Raw genomic sequence first — 18,324 nt, forward strand, 5'->3', positions numbered from 1 at the left:
GAATAGAAAGCAATGATTGGAACATAACTACTACTCATGGGAAGTGATCCGTAGGGTCTTGATTAACCGTTGATGGATTTTGACACCTAATTCATATTCTATTTCTTCAATCTTTTGCATGAACTCCATGACAGTAAGATCATCATTTTTGAAGAAACTATTCTCTTTCAGCAGTTAAATGACAGAACCTTGTCAACATATCATCAACATTTTCCCCTTTCAATAAAATAAAGTTTCAGAATTGAAACTTAAGCATGAATTTCTTGCTTTCTTGAGTATTCCCCATACTTCTCATCCTTAGATGCTGAAACAATGCAGCACAGATCTTAATACTTGCAACCTGATGAAACCTCAGTTCCCACTTTGAAAAACCACACAGCTTCATAAGTCTCAGGCATTTGTATTGAGACCCGATCTCAGCATCCAAGTGTAACATTTGTTTCATGATCATATTATGGGAAGCCAAAGCATAAAAGTTTGCCATTTTGAAAGTTAAGGGTGAAAAACATTTAAAATTGAAAGTTATGGGTTGAACTTGTCAAATTATGGAAAAATCAGGGTAACGAATGGGTAAGGAATGTGAGATAATTTATGAACGAATAAGTCTTTTTTGTTAACGAATGAGTTTGTCTTGGCTAACGAATGTGGATATAACGAATGTTACTGTTGAAGCGGATGAACAATAACGAATGAGCAATATTATTCAAACGAATAAACAATATGAGTATTATGACGAATAATGTTTTAAATGAATGAATGTGCTATTGTTCAAACGAATGGGTTGTTCTAACTGAATGACAGTTGCCAAAACTACAACTGCCACATGAATGAGCAGTTATGTATAACAAATGAACATTAAAACGGTAACGAATGAACCATCAAATATTCAAATCATCAGCCATTTTCCAGATTCAAACCAAAACCAAATCACAATAAAATTGTCAAACTCGTCCATAACTAAACAATTTCAACAAATAACCAATCTATAAATACTCGTCTAAACATTCCTAACACACTCATAACAATCCAAACCTCAAATCCAGTCCAAATCAATCTTAATATTGGACAAAATCCAGTCAAAATAATACTATGTTCTTGCTCAATGCTATTAAACTTCAATTCCTTTGGATTATATCAAATTGATATAATTAAACCTTCACAGATGATCAGAACGTCATCACGAACAATCCGAACATCAATCAATATCAATTACCATGTTTACACTAATTATTTGATCAATTTCAAGTCCGTACAGTTCTAGAATCAAATTCAATACGATTAACAATCAATTTGTGCGTCAATGATTCGTATAATCTTCCTAACTGTAGATCAATCAGACACGAGATCTGATACCACTTAAGAAATAGTGTATTGATCGATTGCGAAATCATTACATTTACGTTAAGGATCTAGTCTATGATATGATTACGATTAAGCTTGATTACGTTAACTGTGTGTGTTGAGAGAACAATTGGACATCGTAACTATACACAACTGATAATAATAAGAACTAATTAATAACTCAATGCTTTACTGGGTATATGTAGGAGATGACCTCATTTGTTATACAAGCCATAATGAATGAGCGTCATTCGCTATCATACGTTAACTCATATACGTTATACTAATGAATAAGTGCATTCATTGTTCTTATTCGTTAACATGCGTAACGAATGGACACAATGAATGTGTCTTCCATTAGCGAATGTACCTTTATAAAATTAACAAAATACCCCTTATACTTTAAGTGAGGACAAAATACACTGATACAAAGACCGAGACGCAAAACATGTATCAACATTTTGAGTTCCCTTTATTAGGTGTAATAACTTTCCTGACTTCACCACTTTTTATATCTCTTTTTGATGTGCCTAGCATCCGATTGTGAGATGCCCCTTCTCCTTGTGTTATTCACAAAAATGAGTGGATGCGGTAAACTTGGTGGGCCTTTGCTTTGATGGCACCAGAAACTTTACGTCCTAGATGGCTAAGATTTCTGACGGTGTTTTCATCAGGTCAGTAATACAACTGGCTTTGCCATGATTGTTGATGCTGAATACCTCAAGGTGTCGAAGCAACTCTGTCTTGGATCATTGGATAGGGCTGTGGTCTTGACTTACTCCAACTTGGGCTTCTTTCTGTTTAACGTCGCATTGGTTTTCTCCATTTGTTTCTGGGTCGCATGTTCTTGTAATCGTTTCGACCTAGAATGCACCCTTTTCCCTAATGAATGCTTTCTTCTTGTCCTTAATCCCTTCCAATGTAACTGGTAGATCTTCATGAAGCTTCTCCACCAATTGGTTGTTTCTTAACCCGTGACAAAAGGCATAAATTTTTACCTAATCTTCCGCATGGATAACCTCCATGCTTTCTTTGTTGAACCATTCCATGTACTAGTTCCAATTGGTTGTGCAACAAAGTGTGTTCCTTCGCACTGTTCCTTCATTGGCTAAAGTTTTTCAAGAACACCCATCCCATGCCTCCGAAGCCATCTGGGCTGCCTGCGGGTAACTTGTCGAACCACTTTCAAGCTGCCCCCATTAACGATTGGGTGAACATATAACCCCACCCCAACATCGGCCATCTTTCCACCTCGGCTGTCCCAATCAATGAGAACAAATGGTCATCTGGGTCACTCGTGCCGTCGTATTTGTAGATGGTGGATGGCCTTTTCAATTTGGTTGGTAACTTGGCATCTATGATCCTTTTGGTAAATTTGGATTGGGTGTAGGTTGATGATGGTTTGTAAGGTGTGGTCAAGTCCAGCGAGTATACGGTTTTTTCTAAATTGATCACTAGTGCTCCCGTATATTGTGTTCTATGGATGGTTGTCGAAGGTGGAGTAAAGGAACCAAATAGGTTTGGTCCTTGGGTGAATAGTGGAATGGTTGAATCTGGTCTCGTGTTTTGATTCCGGGTAAATAGGTATACTGTTTGTGGTCCCGACGACCATTGTCCTCAGAAATACGTCTAGTAAAAGTTCTAAAATGAAGGGTACGGTGTAGTTAGGAAGTGTGCGTGATTGGGTGTGTAAAGGTGATGTTTAGTGTTAATATTGGTATTTGTGTTCTTGTTTGTGTTGAGACTGTATTGAACATCGTATTGGTCGTGATGTTTGTGGGAATAAGATTACCTTACATCATGTTTTTTCGGGCTGGTGTTGTGTTTACCACACCTCCGGCTATTGCGCCATCCGTCGCCGGAGTTTAGAATAAATATGTTTGCATCGTTGTTTCCTTTTACTGTTGCATTTTGAGATTTATCAGGAAATCCCGATTTCATCGCAAGAAACCAGCCCCCAACTCCTCCATTATCTCACTTTCCTACTCTATTTCTTCTTACTCCTCCATTGGAGCTTCACATTTCTTTTCCGTCATGGTGTCACTACTCATACTATCTCAAAAGCTCATAAAAAATTGCAGTAAAACTCAAATTCAATGGTGCCAATGTTAAAGCAAATCTTGACCCTTTAGGATTACGGATCAAGACGAGCTCGGATAAGAAGTAATGTGAGTAATATCTGAGACAACTATCAGAGATTATGGAAAACACATAGTTAAAGGGGTAAATATCATTGATGAATCATCTGAGCATTGTTACAGTTATACATTGATATTTATAGAGAAAATATGGCATCTACAGATTGTACTATTGTTCTTCATTGCCGACCAAGTGGTCTTACTGTCCTTTCTTCTCTGCGACCATTTATACTGAGGTGTGTTTTGCGATCATGGGAATACTGTCGGAAAGTGTTACTTGGATAACAATACGAAGCTGCCATTGGAGCGGTAATGGAAGTGGGTGGGTGGAAATAGGGTAAGGTTGGATCGATGAAGATGGGTCCCACTTAATTTAAATAAACATAATTTACGGTTTTTTTAATTTTTTAAACAATAAATAAGTTAAAAGACATAATTTTCCTTGAGTTAACGGTCAAATTAAATGGAGTTAACAGTTTGGACGACATTGATAATAAATGGGAAACCTCAATGGTTCAGATGCAAAAATAAACTATTTAGACAAATGTCGCATATTTCATTAAACCTCGGGGACAATTTTGACACTTAACTCTTTATAAAAAAAACAATTCCGTTGAACAAAGTATGCTACACATCCAAAAATTGTGAATTGTAAACTTTTGGATATGTGTTGCTTAGAAAAAAGTCGTGGAATCCACCATTGCCCACTGCTATCCCTATCTTTTTGTTGGAAATCTCATCACAAATCAAACCCAATCAAAAACTCTTAAAAGAAAATTGTGGGTTTGCATGTTAAAAAATAAATGGGTCATGATGTGGGAAATTCCAGGGGAAAATGCCAATCTGGTCAACTTCATTAAAAAAAATAATAATAACAGTTTATTTGTTTATGTTTAAGTTTTTTTGGGTTCGGTTAAAGCTTCAATCTGAATGGTGCAGAGGTCTAATTGATTGTTTCGGTTAAAGTTTCGGTTAAGGATTCTAACTTGATTGTTATAAAAATTTACTAAAAAAATCGGCCCTAATTAACAAATCAAATTAGTAAAGAAATAAGCCTAATTTAAAAATTCAGTCATCAATCCCAAAGTTAATCGGAAATGGGTTCGGTTGACATGCTTCAAAAGGCAACACATTTATTAAAATTAAGAATTGCAAGATATCGCAACGGCACCACACACAATAACACATGCCATATGATTAGGTTAACAAAAAGAATTAGGAATTGAGTTTCCAATTCATAAGAATTAAGAAATTAGTAATCCAATTTCCATTCATACTTGTTAACTAAAAGAGTAACAGTTATATGAAACTGAATCGGGTTACTGAAACTGGAAATAAGCGGCTAGGATTTACGATTAGTAGCAGACCCAATTGTATTCATTTATATGAAAATAACTGTAAATCGATGGCAAGGGTTACTGAAAATCGATGAGGAGAGCAACTAGGATAGCACAAACCTTTTTATGATGGACGGGATCTTTTAGCAACGACGAAGGAGACCTTGTTGCGTAAAAATCAGCGATGATGAAGGAACAAGTTATTAGGGTAATCCAGGTAGCGGAGTCTTATTTTTCATTTAGCGTTGTTTTTAGTCTGATTAATTAAGATGCCGAGTTAGCCATTCAGATGTCCCAAAATGGTGAAACAAACATTATGAAATCTGGCTAAATCAGACTTCAATCCATTTACTCATTCAGCCCAAGTGCCTTCCATCAGCTTCTCAAACCTTCTACTTCGTCCCCTTGGCAGCACCTTATATGTGTGTCCCGCATCACTCCTATTTCGCTGCTGCATCACACACACATACAAAGTATGTTCTATTCTGTTATGTTCTGTTATACACAATCCACTTTTTCATTTGTTAGTAATCCATAAATTAATTATTCGCTTCTTTTCTTAATTTGATGCATGTGTTTGACTAATTAAATAATACTAATAATCTCTTGGCATTGCACGCCGGCAGGCAGAATGAGCGAAGAACTAGGATACGGATACGCTGTCGCTTCCGACAGCGAAACGAGCAAGGAGGAAATAGCATTCACTGAAATCGCAATCGGCATCGACATCAGTACATGCCAATGCAGTCTAGCCGTTTGGAACGGCTCCCAAGTTGAGCTTATCAGGAACACCCGTAACCAAAAGCTAATGAAATGATACGTCACCTTCAAAGACGAATCCGCCTCACCAGTAGGCGGAGTCACCAACCAACTATCTCACGACTACGAAATGTTTTCCGGTGCCACCGTCTTCAACTTGAAACGCCTGATCGGACGGCTCGACACCGAACCTGTCATTTTTCAAATCAGCAAAACGTTGCCCTTTCTTATTCAAGCCTTGGGTATTGGCGTCATGCCGTTTATTGCAGCTTTGGTCAACAACATGTGGAGGTCAACTACACCCGAGGAAGTGCTTACTATATACCTTGTGGAACTCAAAGCCCTAGCAGAAGCTCGCCTCAAGCGCCCTGGGTGAGATGCCGTGTTAACCGTACCGGCTACGTTTAGCCTGTCCCGGTTAACACGCATCGCACGGTCGTGCGCCATGGCAGGCCTGCATTTCTTGAGACTAATGCCTGAGCCAGCAGTTGTTGCTTTGCTGTATGCCCAGCAACAGCTGGCTTCAACCAAAAGTATGGCCGACAGTGGGAGTGAGAAAATCGGGCTTATATTCAACATGGGTGCAGGATATTGTGATGCCTCTATTATAGCCACGGCTGGGGGAGTCTCGCTAATGAAGGCATTCTCAGGGACTTTCTTAGGGGGAGGATTTGTTCAAAACATGATGCGCCATCTTGTACCGGATATGGATTGTATCTTTTCGAACCACGGATGGGAAGAGATCAAATCCATGGGTGTTCTTCGGGTGGCAACGCAGGACGCGATACACGAGGTTATCCTCTCAACCGAGTGTTCAAATCGATGTTGACCTTGGAAAAGGGACGAGAATATGTAGGGTCATTGACGTGGAAGAGTTTGAGGAAATCAACAAAGGCGTTTTCGAAAAGTGTGCTTCGCTGATAACAAAGTGCCTGCGTGAGTCCAAGGTTGAGAAACCAGAATACATCAATGACGTGATTCTTGTTGGTGGGTGTTCAAATATCTCAAAAATGAAGAATATGGTGTTGGGTATTTGTAAAAAAAGTGAAAGCTACATGGCTATTAACCCAATGGAAGTTGTTGTTCGTGGGGCAGCACTAGAAAGTTTGCTGGCTTCCGGTGTGATCGATCCTTTTAGAAGTTTAGACCTTTTAACCATTCAAATAAACGCACATAGCATTGGGATTCGAGCTGACGGGAACGGTTTTGTACCAATTATATATCACAATACTACTTTGCCTGCCAGGAGACAGATGCTATTTACAACTTCGCATGATAACCAAACTGAAGCTTTGATTCTGGTGTATGAACAAGGAGATTATGAGAAGTAGTTGTTGTTGGGGTATTTTATGGTTGTGGGGATACGTGCAGCCCCGAGATGGGTACCTGAAGAAACACGGATCTAATCCCCTTAATGGGTCCTAAATCTAATGAGTCCATAAGGTAGAATAAGGTTAACTGCCGATGCGATATGAATACAATTCCAAAAGTCCAATTACGTGAACCTGCAAAACAAACACCGTGAGCTCGTTACGCGAAGGACAAGAGGGGGGGTCTTCACATAACCACCCTTTCGGCATGAGAATAAGTACTATTCCGATGAAGATAAAGTACTTAAGTAAATAGTGAATGTACAGTGGGAGTGAATGAATACCTCATGTTGATCAATGGGTTATTTATAGCCGAAGGGCGTGGGGAAGTGATTGGGCCAGCTGTCCCTTTAGAAGATGCTCTTATAACCGCCTGGACACGTGTCTTCATATAATAGGTTCAGTCTATACGTTGCATGTGCATGTATAACAACCTGGACACGCGTGTCTCTGACATTGGTTAATGGGTAATATTGGCCATGTGCTTGGTTATAACGACCTTGCCAGGTGTCACTAGTTGATTGGCCAAGGGATCACGTATTGCCCAAGAAAGCGTCTTGAGAAGGTAATTAGTTATTGACAGCTGTCCCGGTACATTACCTCGTCGTTATTTATGTGGACGAATGTTCCGTCATGCGGACGACTTTTGAGGGTGCCAGGATGCTTCCGTATGTCTTGCGGGGATGTTTCTTCCGCCTATAGTTATGCGGATGGTTCGTATGCCCCGCAGGTTCCTTATGAGGGACTTCTGGTTAACTCGCGGGTAGCACTTAAGGGTATTTGGGTCTTTTTGGTACCCTACCTTTATAGTACCGTAGATTAATGTGTGTATGGACATTGATGCCTCAAATATGCTGAGAGTTATGGCTTGTGTTGTGATGCCGGGGTCTGGGTCGCGGAATCCAGTGGTTCCGTTGATGGAAGTAAGACTCCCAATGGCTGATGAAGGGCATGGATTGTGTGCTGATGCTTTAAATAGGTTATTGGGGTCTACTCTGGACTTGGTGACTTTTCAAAGCAAGCTTAACACTTAAAGATTTGTGTTCATCCGTGTTTTCTTTGTTTGTGTTCTTTTTATTCATGGTTGTAATAAAGTGTGGTCAGGAAAGAGGCTTGGTCTTGTTGTTGAGTTTCAGTGGTGATCAGTTAACGGTTTAACTTTTAAACCTGGTTTAATAAAGTTAGTTTCATAATTACTAATCACATTAATAACAGAATACGCAGCGGAATATAAAACGAGTAATCACCATATAACGGAACCGTACAGGATCCGGTTACAAACGATACGAACAATCAAATTAAATATAAATCTAAACCGACAATATTTAATTTTAACTCAGTTATTGAATAACCGGATGAGACATCGAGGTTCAACGAATGTTGCTATGTGACGTACCGAGACAACCCGGCTTGCGGTAGCGGCGAATAGGTTCGGCGACAGCAGCAAGTCCGGTTGGTGGAGTTCGGATGGGATAATTGTGGCTTATGACACTACGCGGTGTCGGTCAGCGGCTTAAGGAGGCGGCGACGTTAGCCTTTTCGAAACAATATACGGAGTATATTAATTGGTTTTGCAGCTGCCTTGTTTCTCACCTCCAAACCCTTTGGAGTTATATATATATATATATATATATATATATATATATATATATATATATATATATATATATATATATATATATATATATATATATATATATATATATAAACGAGAGAGATCAGAAGGGCCTTTTTATCCTTTGATTAAAAAAAATCTATTAATATAAATTATCATATAATAATATAGTTAATAGATATTAATCAAGCCCAAAAGTTTAACTCGTTTAAAAGTCCAGTCCACGTCTATTTATCCAATAAATAAACTTTAGGAGATTATTATTTATAAATATTATAAACAATAATCCCGTTAATTATTCGTCAATACCGGTTAACAAATTTAAGCGGATTTATGTTCGTTGCCCAAGGTGTAACTCTTACGGGTCATAACCCGGGCAACTTCATTGACTTAAGCGGACCGGTCCATATTTCCAACAATCTCCCACTTGGACGGATTCCGGTTAAGTTTCTCAACGCTGACAACCAGCGGTGCTCTAGCTACACATGGCTGCCCCAACAAATTATGACATTTTAAATTCATTAACCAAAAGATCTTGGAATACAATATTGTAAGATAATGAAATTATAGTAATCATTGTCATATATCCTTTCTATATAACACGCCAGTTGAACAATGAGACATGGATCAGATCAATCTCATATGGCGTTCAACCATTGTCCTTTTTGTTCTCGAGTCAAAGTGGTCCAATCAAACAAAAAGTAAGTTTGGGTTAGGCCTCACACTTCACCAGTTGAATCAACGAAGGCGCCAACATGTCTAATTGTTACATATCTTAAAAGTGTACATAATCCCATCTTGATTACATACAACTCCCATTGAACTTCAGAATACTCCAAACCAATGCATTTATGACTGGCAGTTACACGACAGCGTTTGACACTGATCAAAGAATATCTTTAGTAAATGAAAGTTCTAATATGTATCTCAGGTCTATGGTTACTAAATGAGCATACCAATATCAAATGCATCTTATGACTATGACCCATGAAGATGATTTGATGCGAGTTACATCCAACGTCATTCATAATGAGGCTTGCGAGTTTGGAAGTCAACTCTTTGAGTCCAAAGTAAGAATAGTCTTAATTCAGAATCGCTCCCACGAGTCTGACCGACTACGGATAATTTAGAATACAATATTCATGGATTAAACGTATTAAAACAAACACAGTTATAGTATTCAACATTTGCATTTAACCATTAAATCAAAAGTGAACTTAAAAGTATAACTATTTAAATGTTCATACATCCAAATACTAAATCAAAACAAATTACTAGCCAATCTAAGACCGATAGCATCCCTGTTATGGTCATGCATGTCCTGAGTCATCGGCTTAGTGAACAGGTCTGCTAGGTTTTGATCTGTGTCTACTTTGCTAATTATGATGTCACCACGTTCCATTATCTCCCGTACATAGTGGAACTAAAATTTTGCTTGGCCATGTGATGATAATTGGGGCTCTTTGGCTTGAGCAATAGCACCTGTGTTATCACATATTACGTCGATCTTTTCATAAACTTGGAACCAGATCGAGGTTGGCTATGAATTTCTTCATCCAAGCAGATTATGAGCGAGAAACATCTCGGTCACTCTAGAAATTAGCATCAGTGTAACACCTTACAGTGTGCTCATCTTCCACTCCTCCAAACACTAAGAACATATCTTTGGCCAATTGCTGAAGCATATGGAATTGCTTGCATGTGCTTTGTCTTAATGTCCGTTTCCGGAGATTGCAATTTCCTCAACACGGTTCCTTTAGCAATGAGAACAGCTCCTTTCTTGGAGTTAACCATTGAGAAGCGTGCCATGACCTTGTCTATGTTTGTACTTTGACTTAACCCTAGAATCCTCTTAGATCTATTTCTATAGATCTTTATTCCCAGAATATATGCGGCTTCTTCAAGATCTTTCATTACAAAACAAGATTTCAACCAGTGCTTTACTTCCTTAAGCATAGGAATGTTGTTTCCAATTATCAGTATATCATCCACATACAAGATGAGGAATGATATAGTGCTCCCACTAGTCTTTCTGTAAACACAAGGCTCATCTTCATTTTTTACAAAACCAAACTCTATGATTTTCTCATCAAAGTGAAGATTCCAGCTTCGAGATGCTTGCTTGAGTCCATAAATGGACTTATTCAATTTGCAAACCCTATTAGGATATTTAGGATCGAAAAAACCTTTAGGCTGAACCATATAAACATCTTCAGAAAGATGTCCATTAAGAAAAGCGGTTTTGACACCCATTTTCCATATCTCGTAATCATAGTACGCGGTTATGGCAAGTAATATCCTTATTGACTTAGTCATAGCAACGGGCGAAAAGGCTTCATCATAGTCAACCCCTTGAGTTTGAGTAAAACCTTTTGCGACTAGCCGTGCTTTATAGGTTTGCACATTTCCATGCATGTCGGTTTTTCTCTTGAAAATCCATTTGCTCCCTACTGCCCGACCATCGGGGGGTAGCTCAACCATGTTCCAAACTTTGTTATCATGCATAGATTGCATCTCGGTGTTCATGGCATCTCGCCATTTCTCAGATTCCGGATCCAAGACTGTAGATTTGTAGTTAGTAGGTTCGTCATTAGACTCAGCTACTAATAAGATTTCGGGGCCATCTAAATTCCATAGGTATCTAGAATTTGGTACGGGAGTCCTACTACTTCTGCGAACGCTCGTGTTCACGTCTGACGTATCAGGAACAACAACTTGTTGATCAGACGCTCCAACTTCCTCAGCGGTTGTTTGTGGTTCTTGAATTTCTTCAAGATCGACAATGTTATCTCCAGTTCCCGATCGAGAAATTCTTTCTCGAGGAAGTGATCTTTCCTCTTGATAGAAATAGAATTTGTATCACGATGAAAGAAACAATAACCGCTTTGGTTATAGTATCAGACGAAAACAACTTTTACGACGCGTGGATCGACCTTATTATCAGATTCACTTGTGATATAAGCATCGCATCCCCGTACTCTAAGGAAAGACAAGTTGGGCTTTCTCCCATGCCATATCTCATATGGGGTTTTGTCTACCTTCTTAGTTGGAGCCACATTGACAATGCGGGTAGAGGTCATAAGGGCATAACCGCAAAAGGAGTGAGGCAAGTTATTTCTACACATCGTCGTTCGAAACATGTTTAGCAAAGTTCGATTCCTCCTCTCGCTCACGCCATTATGTTGGGGTGTGCCAGGTGGAGTGAGGTGTGAAACAATTCCACACTCTTTTAGATGACTGATGAACTCTGAGCTGAGATACTTTCCACCTTGATCTGATCGAAGCATCTTAATGGTTTAACCAAGTTTCATGCTTTTGTTTCATAAGATACACATAAGCATATCGACTATAATCGTCGATAAAAGAAACGAAGTATCTTTCATGGTTTCTAGACATGGTTCTGAAAGGTCCACACACATCAGTATGTAAGAGTCCTAATAGATCTCTTGCTCGTTCACTTTTATGAGTGAAGGAGTCCTTAGCGAGTTTTCCGGCTAAGCAAGATACACAATTGTCAGAAGAGTCCGGTCCTGTGGATTCAAGAATCCCTTCGGATTGGAGTCTTTTAACTCTTGCCTTGCTTATGGGGCCAAGTCGGCAATGCCATAGAAAAGTATCATTAATGCCAGATCTAATACGTTTTGAAAGATTATATATGTTATTATTAGTTTGAACATCAATCTCATAAATACCATTTCGAGGTTTAGCCTCAAAATAAAAGATATTATTCAAGTAAGCAGAAATAGCCATGCCATTAAAAACGTACTTAAAACCTTGTTCAAACAACAACGAAACTGAAATGATGTTTCTGGTCAAACCAGGAGCATACAAACAATTATTCAAATGAAAAACTTGGCCAGATGGACAAGTAAAAATAAAAAACTCCAGTTGCCAGAACCGGTACTCTCTTCTCATCTCCAATGATAAGTTCCATGCTGCCTTTATTCAGTTTCCTCCACTTTTCAGGCTTCTGCAAGACATTAACAATGTGGAAACCACATCCGGTATCAAATACCCATGTGTTGCTAAAGATAGTGAAAAGTTCGATAACGTATATAGGAATACCTCGAGAAGAGCCTTCACCATTGGCTCTCTTCATCTTGATCTCAGCAAGGTATTCGGGACAGTTTCGCACCCAGTGTCCCATTTGGTTGCATCAGTAGCACTGGCGCTCCTCAAGGGGCGGCGGCGGTATCTTTGAAACCCCTTTGTTAGCATTGGTGGCACTAGCGACAGCAATGGTAACATTCTTCTTGCATTTACCCTTATAACCCCAGTTCTTGGAATTAGGCTTCTTGACACCAGCAGATCGGATAATCAGAACTTGATTGGTCCCTGAAGGAATGTTCATCTCAACCATCTTGAGCATGTAGTGCAGCTCTGGAACTGTCTTCACCGTTGAAATTCATTACGAACTGGTCGTAAGAGCTGGAGTGAGAGTTGAGGATGAAATCCGCTGCCATCTCATCAGGCAGGGGATAATCAAGTTTCTTAAGCTGATCGATGTGCCCCTTCATCTTTAGGACATGCGCACTGACGGGAGACCACTCTGCCATCTTGCAGCTAATGAGCTGCTTCATGGTGTCGAACCGTTCCTGACGGGCTTTTTTCTGGAACATGCCCTTAAGTTGCTCAAGCATCTCATTGGCACCAACGTCTTCTAAGCCTTTAGCAAGCTCAGAAGTCATGGTGGCTAGCATGATACAGGAGACATCAGCCGAGTCTCCCTGTGTTTCTCAAGAACTTTTCGAGCAACGGCTGTGTTGTTTTCAGGCTCGGTTGGAACAGGTCCATCGAGAACGTACAGGCCACTTTGCCATGGTGAGAACAAATCTCAAGTTGTGGTGCCATTCGATAAAGTTGGTACCATTCAGTTTATCCTTCTCAAGGATAGACTTAAGGGCATAGGGTGAATTTTCGTTTGATGACATCTGATTAATAAAGGAAAAGTAAATTTAATTAGTATTTTCGACGTTGTAATCCTATTATTAATGACCCAATTAACATTAATAAAATGGGGATATGATAATCTGGCTTCCAGTTAGTAATGGCAGCTGTAGCACACAACATTAGTAAGTGATTAGGCAGACTGACAACGATTTCCAATTATGAATAGAGCACAACTCTCGGTTATGAGGCCTTTTAAGACAACAATTGCCCAAGTAGATACGTTTAGCCTCATCTATGCCCACCTTAGTCTTCAGACAGCTGTAGCACGTAACAGAAGAGTAAAATAATAGTCGCCCTAGTACAGACACGAGTGAAAGGGTCGGATGTGTCAACGAAACCCTTTCACCTTAAAGGGATAGGCTAGAAACCAAGTACGGTGCTGTAGCTCCAAACACTTGAAATTTCGCAGTATGCCTCAAGTGTGGCTTATAGTAGGATGGCATTAAATATTGATTTTAAAATTGGGATTAATTTTAGAATTTACTGAATAGAGTAAAAGTCCCGTTTTACTATATTAATCGAGACAACTTGATGAACCCTTTCATTTCTCAGGACACTCAGTTTTAAATAACCTATTAAAACTAAGTTTGTCGCGATATGACTAACCAATTTTAAGTTAATAGTTAAACTATTAAGTTATAAGGTTTTGGAAAATCAAATTTAGTATAATATTTGGTATTAGGTTGGTGGTATTATAACCTATTATAATCAAGCAAGCAACCACAATAGCGAACAGGAATATGTAAATCTTAAATGGCCAAAAGGTGATTGGTCTTGCTAGAGCCTATTAACAAGACCAAATGAGTCAAGGGGGCACAACACAAACAACCACAAGGATGGACTCCTGGTGCATCCGGTCATCTTTGCTAACTCCCACTGACTTTAAGAACTCCACGAGCTCGTCCTCGGTTTTCCTTCGGGTCTTCTTCATTACAATATTAAAAATACATATAATGAAAAACCAAACCATATCTATTACAATCTTGAACTATCAAAGTGGCCAAAAACCATAAAATAAAACCAAAAAATAAAATACAACTTTGAACAATCCAAATGGCCAAAATTAAACAACCAAAAAATAAAATTGAGCAATATTTTGGTCAAATAAAATAAATAAAATTTGACCAAACCAAGATTGCTCAAAAACATATCTAGATCAAAAACTTCAACTAGCTTGAAGTTTATGATGTAGATCCAGTGAAAAGACCTGATTCGACTCGTATGTTGTAACCAAGGCTCTAATACCACTGTTGAGTTTCAGTGGTGACCAGTCAATGGTTTAACTTTTAAACCCGGTTTAATAAAATAAGTTTCATAATTATTAATCACATTAATAACAAAATACGCAGCGGAATATAAAACGACTAATCACCATATAACGGAACCGTACAGGATCTGGTTACAAACGATACGAGTACGATACGAACAATCAAATTAACAATATAAATCTAACCCGACATTATTTAATTTTACCTCGGTTAATGAATAACCGGTTGAGAAACCGAGGTTCAACGAACGTTGCTATGTGACGAACCGAGACAACCTGGCTTGCGGTGGCGGCGAATAGGTTCGGCGATAGCAGCAAGTTCAGTTGGTGGAGTTTGGATGGGACAATAGTGGCTTATGATGCTACGCGGTGTCGGTCGACGGCTTAAGGAGGCGGCGACGTTAGCCTTTCGAAACAATATACGGAGTATATTAATTGGTTTTGCGGCTGCCTTGTTTCTCACCTCCTAACCCTTTGGAGTTATATGTATATATATATAAACGAGAGAGATCAGGTGGGCCTTTTTATCTTTTTGTTTAAATAAAATCTATTAATATAAATAATCATATAATAATATAGTTAATAGATATTAATCAAGCCCAAAAGTTTAACTCGTTTAAAAGTCCGGTCCATGTCTATTTATCCAATAAATAAACTTTAGGAGATTATTATTTATAAATAGTATAAACAATAATCCCGTTAATTGTTCGTCAATACCGGTTAACAAATTTAATAGGATTTTATGTTCGTTTCCCAAGGTGTAACTCTTACGGGTCATAACCCGGTCAGCCGCGTTGACCTAAGCGGATCGGTCCATATTTCCAACACTTGTATGATGTGGGTTGTTTTAGTTTAATGTGTCTGCTCCTCATGCTGGTAGTCAGGGCCTTGTGTATTTTGTGATGGTTTACTTTAGTATGTCATGAGTGCATGTTAGACATGCACAAAAATTGGGTAATTTTTAAACCCGGAACCGGGTAGGAACCGGTCCCGGGTATGGTCAACAAAAATGAAACCGGGTTCGGGAAGGAACCGGTATAGTCGCGTATCTGACCAGGTTTTGACAGGTTTTTTCGGGTTTTGACCGGGTATTTCTTATTCCAGTTCCACCGGTTCCGGGTACGGCTCTGGGGAGAAATCGGTCATACCCGCTGGTCGGGTACGGGTAGGAACTGGTTCCTGGTCAGGTCCACTAGTTTTCTCCGTATGTAAATTTAGATCTACTTAATGGGTTAGCGTAACTTTCTCACCATTGTTTGCCACAACCTGCTCGCTGTCAGCGGCACAACTATGGCCTCTCAACCACATACTAGTTATTGTGGCACCAATGTTCGCCACAACCACTATCGTTGCTCCACAACCTAGAGGGGTATCACGACACCACTAACTCATTACCTTTATCAAAGATCTCATAAACGTGCTCACTAGGCTTTCGATTTTGTACAGAATTTCACAAGTTAAAAGTTCAATTACCAGAGATTGTTATCCCGCCATGAAGCAAGCTATTGAATCTGTTTTTACAGAGAGCAGACATAGATTATGCATGTGGCATATAATGAAGAAAGTAGCTGATAAGGTTAGTATTATTGCTAAATTTTTAAATAGAGTAATTATTTTTCTAACCAGAGTAATTATTTTTTTTTAGTTAGTGAGATTGCTCATAACTTTATACTGTGATTAAAATCTCAAATTGAGTAATTATTTTGTGTAATTAGAATAATTGTAGGTTGTAGAGTTTAGATTTAGTGTAAAGATTTTGAAATAAAACTACAATGTTTTAAGTAGAGTAATTATCTTTTTAAGCATTTATTTAGTTTCATATTACAAACTATATTATGTCATAATCTTAAATCTTTCTTTTGTTTTCAGGTTGGGCCCACATTTTGTAACAATGAGGACTTTAAGCGTCGTATTTGTAACATAGTTTGGACATATTCCGTTGAACCTGATGAGTTTGAGATGACATGGCATGAAATAGTGAATGAATTTGTTCTTATTGAAAATTCTTGGATATCTACTGCGTTCGGTTTTAGATCAATGTGGATTCCAGCATATTACCGCGATGGGCCTTTATCGGGTCTTATGCATACTACATCAAGGTCTGAGAGTGAAAACCAATTCTTTGGTCTTGTTTCGAACTCATAACTAACTCTCGTCGAGTTTTTTAGTCATTTTGATATGGCGCTTGAAACTCAAAGTTATGCTCATTGAAAAAATGATCATGACACGATGAATACGAAACTGGTGAATGTACTGAATCAGAACTTGAGGCTGATGCTCTTAAGAGATACACCGAGACAATCTTTTGGGATGTTCAAGAAGAAATATATTGTAGTATTAACAGATGTCATCCTGTTGGCATTGTGGAAGATGGACCGAATGCGAAAATCGTGTTAAAGATAGAGAAGCTTTTGGAAAAGGTTTCCCTCAGGTACTTTTCTAGTGTATTTTTTATGAATAACATTTTGTTGTCTTTGTTGTAAAGTAATTACATTTATAAGTAGAGCAATTATGATGTTAATTGTGACAGATAAGATTATTTTTGTTTTTTTAGTTGTAGAGTAATTATGAGTATAATTAGGGTAATTATGATGTTCATTATGATATATCAGAAATTTTTTTGGGGTAGTGTACATATTCTTGAAATAAAACCATAATTTTGTAAGTAGAGTAACTATTTCTATAATTAGAGTAATTATGTTATTGAAACTTTTATTTAACTAAATGTTTATAATTTCACATGTATCCGTCATTGTTGCTGATAATGATTTTTCTGCTTCATGTAGCTGCAAAAGGTTTGAGCAATATGGTTTGTTGTGTCGGCATGTTTTTGTTGCGTTTAGCGTTTTTGAGATTGATGAGATTCCAAAGAAGTATATTTTGAGGCGTTGGATGAGGGATGCAGTTTCAAATAAAAGCAAGTGTTCGATTTTTGGTAAAGATGTTGCTAATGACGACATTGATAAGGCTAATGGGATTGTCCGTGACATAATGTTTGCAACTGAAAATATATGTAATATGTTATTCACGGACATAGAAACATTAAGCAAAGTTAGAGATCAAATTAATGGCATGAGGGAAAAGGCAGAAGAGGGTTCTCAAGCTAAACCGATTTTGAAGAAAAATGATATGTTGGCTTCTCTTCTTGTATATGATCAACCGTCAACGTCTACTATTCGAGTTCCAACTGGTATTAGAAATAAAGGAGCGGTTCTCACAAAATATTTAAATCATTAAATGAAATAGCAGCAAGTCGTGCTGGGAAACGGTCAAGAGTTTGCTCGGTGTGCGGTGAGGGAGGTCATGATATTAGAACATGCAATAAAATGCATGTTTATCCTCCTAAACATCCGCATGGACCAAGTATTATATTGGATATATACTATATAGTTCTTTAGATTTTACAAAGTGTAATAAAAGGTATGACGAATACTTGAAAGAATGAAAAAAAAAATACTGCAATTATAGGTTTTTTTTTCTAACACGGTAATTGTTTGCAATATAACTTTCTTTTATTAATTAGTGTAATTGTTGTGATGACTAGTTG

At 38.2% G+C, this 18,324-nt stretch overlaps 1 protein-coding gene and 1 pseudogene across 1 annotated transcript; both read left to right on the top strand.

The window, feature by feature from the left end:
• Positions 1–5,447: 5,447 nt before the first annotated feature.
• LOC143583473 (heat shock 70 kDa protein 8-like) lies at positions 5,448–8,039 on the top strand (annotated as a pseudogene).
• Positions 8,040–16,269: 8,230 nt separating this feature from the next.
• On the top strand, positions 16,270–18,014 carry LOC143583472 (protein FAR1-RELATED SEQUENCE 5-like). The gene is made up of 4 exons (XM_077065773.1): positions 16,270–16,353; positions 16,647–16,884; positions 17,040–17,208; positions 17,564–18,014. Exons 1-4 carry the CDS (start codon positions 16,270–16,272, stop codon positions 18,012–18,014), a joined length of 942 nt encoding a protein of 313 aa, XP_076921888.1.
• The last annotated feature ends 310 nt before the right edge of the window (positions 18,015–18,324 follow it).

This window comes from Bidens hawaiensis, unplaced genomic scaffold, assembly GCF_021521415.1.
Source record: "Bidens hawaiensis isolate Kalapana, Puna unplaced genomic scaffold, B.hawaiensis_p1.1 tig00032407_1, whole genome shotgun sequence".
NCBI classification, from domain to species: Eukaryota; Viridiplantae; Streptophyta; class Magnoliopsida; order Asterales; family Asteraceae; genus Bidens; species Bidens hawaiensis.

Bases quoted from the DNA above. Each gene is read 5' to 3' on its own strand.
- LOC143583472 (XM_077065773.1), top strand. From the start codon at position 16,270: ATGAAGCAAGCTATTGAATCTGTTTTTACAGAGAGCAGACATAGATTA. The intron at 16,885-17,039 runs GTGAAAACCAAT...GTACTGAATCAG, and splicing joins TACTACATCAAGGTCTGAGA to AACTTGAGGCTGATGCTCTT. The intron at 17,209-17,563 runs GTACTTTTCTAG...TGCTTCATGTAG, and splicing joins TTGGAAAAGGTTTCCCTCAG to CTGCAAAAGGTTTGAGCAAT.